The following is a 1,761-nucleotide window of genomic DNA, read 5'->3' on the forward strand; positions in this document are numbered from 1 at the left end:
AATGCAATACGTCGTCTGATCTCTTGACTGCTGCTTCCATGAGTATTGATAGTTGATCCAAGAAGAATGAAGTCATTGACAACTTCAATCCTTTCTCCGCTGATAAGAATGTTAGGTAGGCAGTTCACACTCACTAGCCGCTCCTTGAAAACCCTATACAGGGTCGCTATGAGTTGGAACAGACTCCACAGCACTTAACGACTTGGGTTTGACCTCATTAATGGAACAAAAGAAAATCCTGTTTCCAAACAGCTGCCGGCCGTGGGACTTCCATACATGTTCTGGGAGGAATGTGTGGGGTGTGGACACAAGTCACCCTACAACACTGAGTCTTTTTCTTACCCCCCACTTCTGCGGGGGACCACATTCACGTCACAATTTTCACCGTTAAAGTTGCCTGTGTTAACCAGCTTTGAGGTTGCTGCCCAGCGCCCTGTGTGTGTAAACTGACCAGACAGGGCGGTCACACAGACCAACACACTCATACATCTATTCAGGTCTTCATTTTAAACAGTCTTTTCATATCCAAATCCATCCTAAAGTGTGCACACTAGCTGTTTCTAACGTTTTATGACTTCAGATATATGCATACATGCTGTTAAATGCTGTTGAGTCGGCTCCGCCTCACAGTGGCCCAGCATAGGGTTTCCAAAGAGCTACTGGTGAGTTGCAACAGCTGACTTTGTGGTTCAAACCAACCTTGCGATCCACTTCATTGTCCCGCAGCGCTACCCCAGGACTCTTATGTAATCAGAAGCACGTGGCTACGTATAGTTACAGTTTCCCATTTCCATGATCTTACCATTCAACCAACCTGTTGATTCTTTTTAGACAGTGTGCGCTGATGCGGCAGAACATCTGCCGTTTTATTTCAGCATGATTGTACAGTGCTTAAATGCTCGACTGCTCACCCAAAGGTTGATGGGTTTCAACCATCCAGCAGCGACACGGGAGAAAGACGTGGCTTCCGAGAGATGACCTAATCACATGGGGTTGCTGAGCTGGAGCAGACTGGGCAGGAAGAGGTTTGATTGGCACACTATTTGCAGTACCTAGTGATGTAGGTGGTTAAGCATTCAGCTTCTAACCAGAAAAGTTGGAGGTTCAAGTCCACCCAGAGGCACTTGGCCATCTGCCTATAGTCACCACCACTCTCCCTGTTACGTCTCCTCTGCCCTAGGCTACCTCTCCTGTTGGAGGCTGCCCTCACTGAACTGGGAACACCTTGAGAGCTCTTGGTTCCACTCGGGCCTGCACTCCCAGGACAGAGGCCAGGAAGTGACCACATCTCTGTGGACACAACTCAGCGTGTCGCTGTCTAAAGGCATTTTTCTGTTTAACAGCTGCCACCAGCCTAGGGCCCCCTTCCCCGCAGACCTCAAGGGAGGTTCCATCAGCCCCGGGAGACCTACAACCGGGCAGGCAGACTGCTGCTGGCCTCTGGGTCTGGTCTTCCAATGGCTGCCCAGCTTGCCACAGGCCTCCCCATCGTTCCTGGAAGGCCTGCAGGACTTTACCAAGTCCCGATCCTCTCCATGCCTCAGGTCTGACCCTCCCCTTCCTTTGGGTGTGGTCCGGACCGGACCTGCTTTGACCTCACCCTTCTCTCAGGAAGAGGAGTTGCTGGAACCTCGGCCGGCCGGCTCAGTTCCACTATTAGTCCCCCACGTGGCACGGTGGCCTCAGGAAGGCCAGGAAGAACCACAGCCAGGCCTTGTTCTGCAAATGGCTTTGGATGCAACTGTGGGGCCTACTGTGTGA

At 51.4% G+C, this 1,761-nt stretch overlaps 1 protein-coding gene across 1 annotated transcript in view; it reads left to right on the forward strand.

Annotated features, from left to right (window-relative positions):
- The window catches only part of LOC102842033, a 76,033-nt gene extending 74,272 nt beyond the window's left edge, over positions 1 to 1,761 (forward strand). Inside the window, exon 13 of the mRNA XM_006871194.1 lies at positions 1,181 to 1,761. Coding sequence (XP_006871256.1) covers positions 1,181 to 1,761 — 581 coding nt within the window. The remainder of the gene's footprint in view (positions 1 to 1,180) is intronic.

This window comes from Chrysochloris asiatica, unplaced genomic scaffold, assembly GCF_000296735.1.
Source record: "Chrysochloris asiatica unplaced genomic scaffold, ChrAsi1.0 scaffold00162, whole genome shotgun sequence".
Classification (NCBI taxonomy): domain Eukaryota; kingdom Metazoa; phylum Chordata; class Mammalia; order Afrosoricida; family Chrysochloridae; genus Chrysochloris; species Chrysochloris asiatica.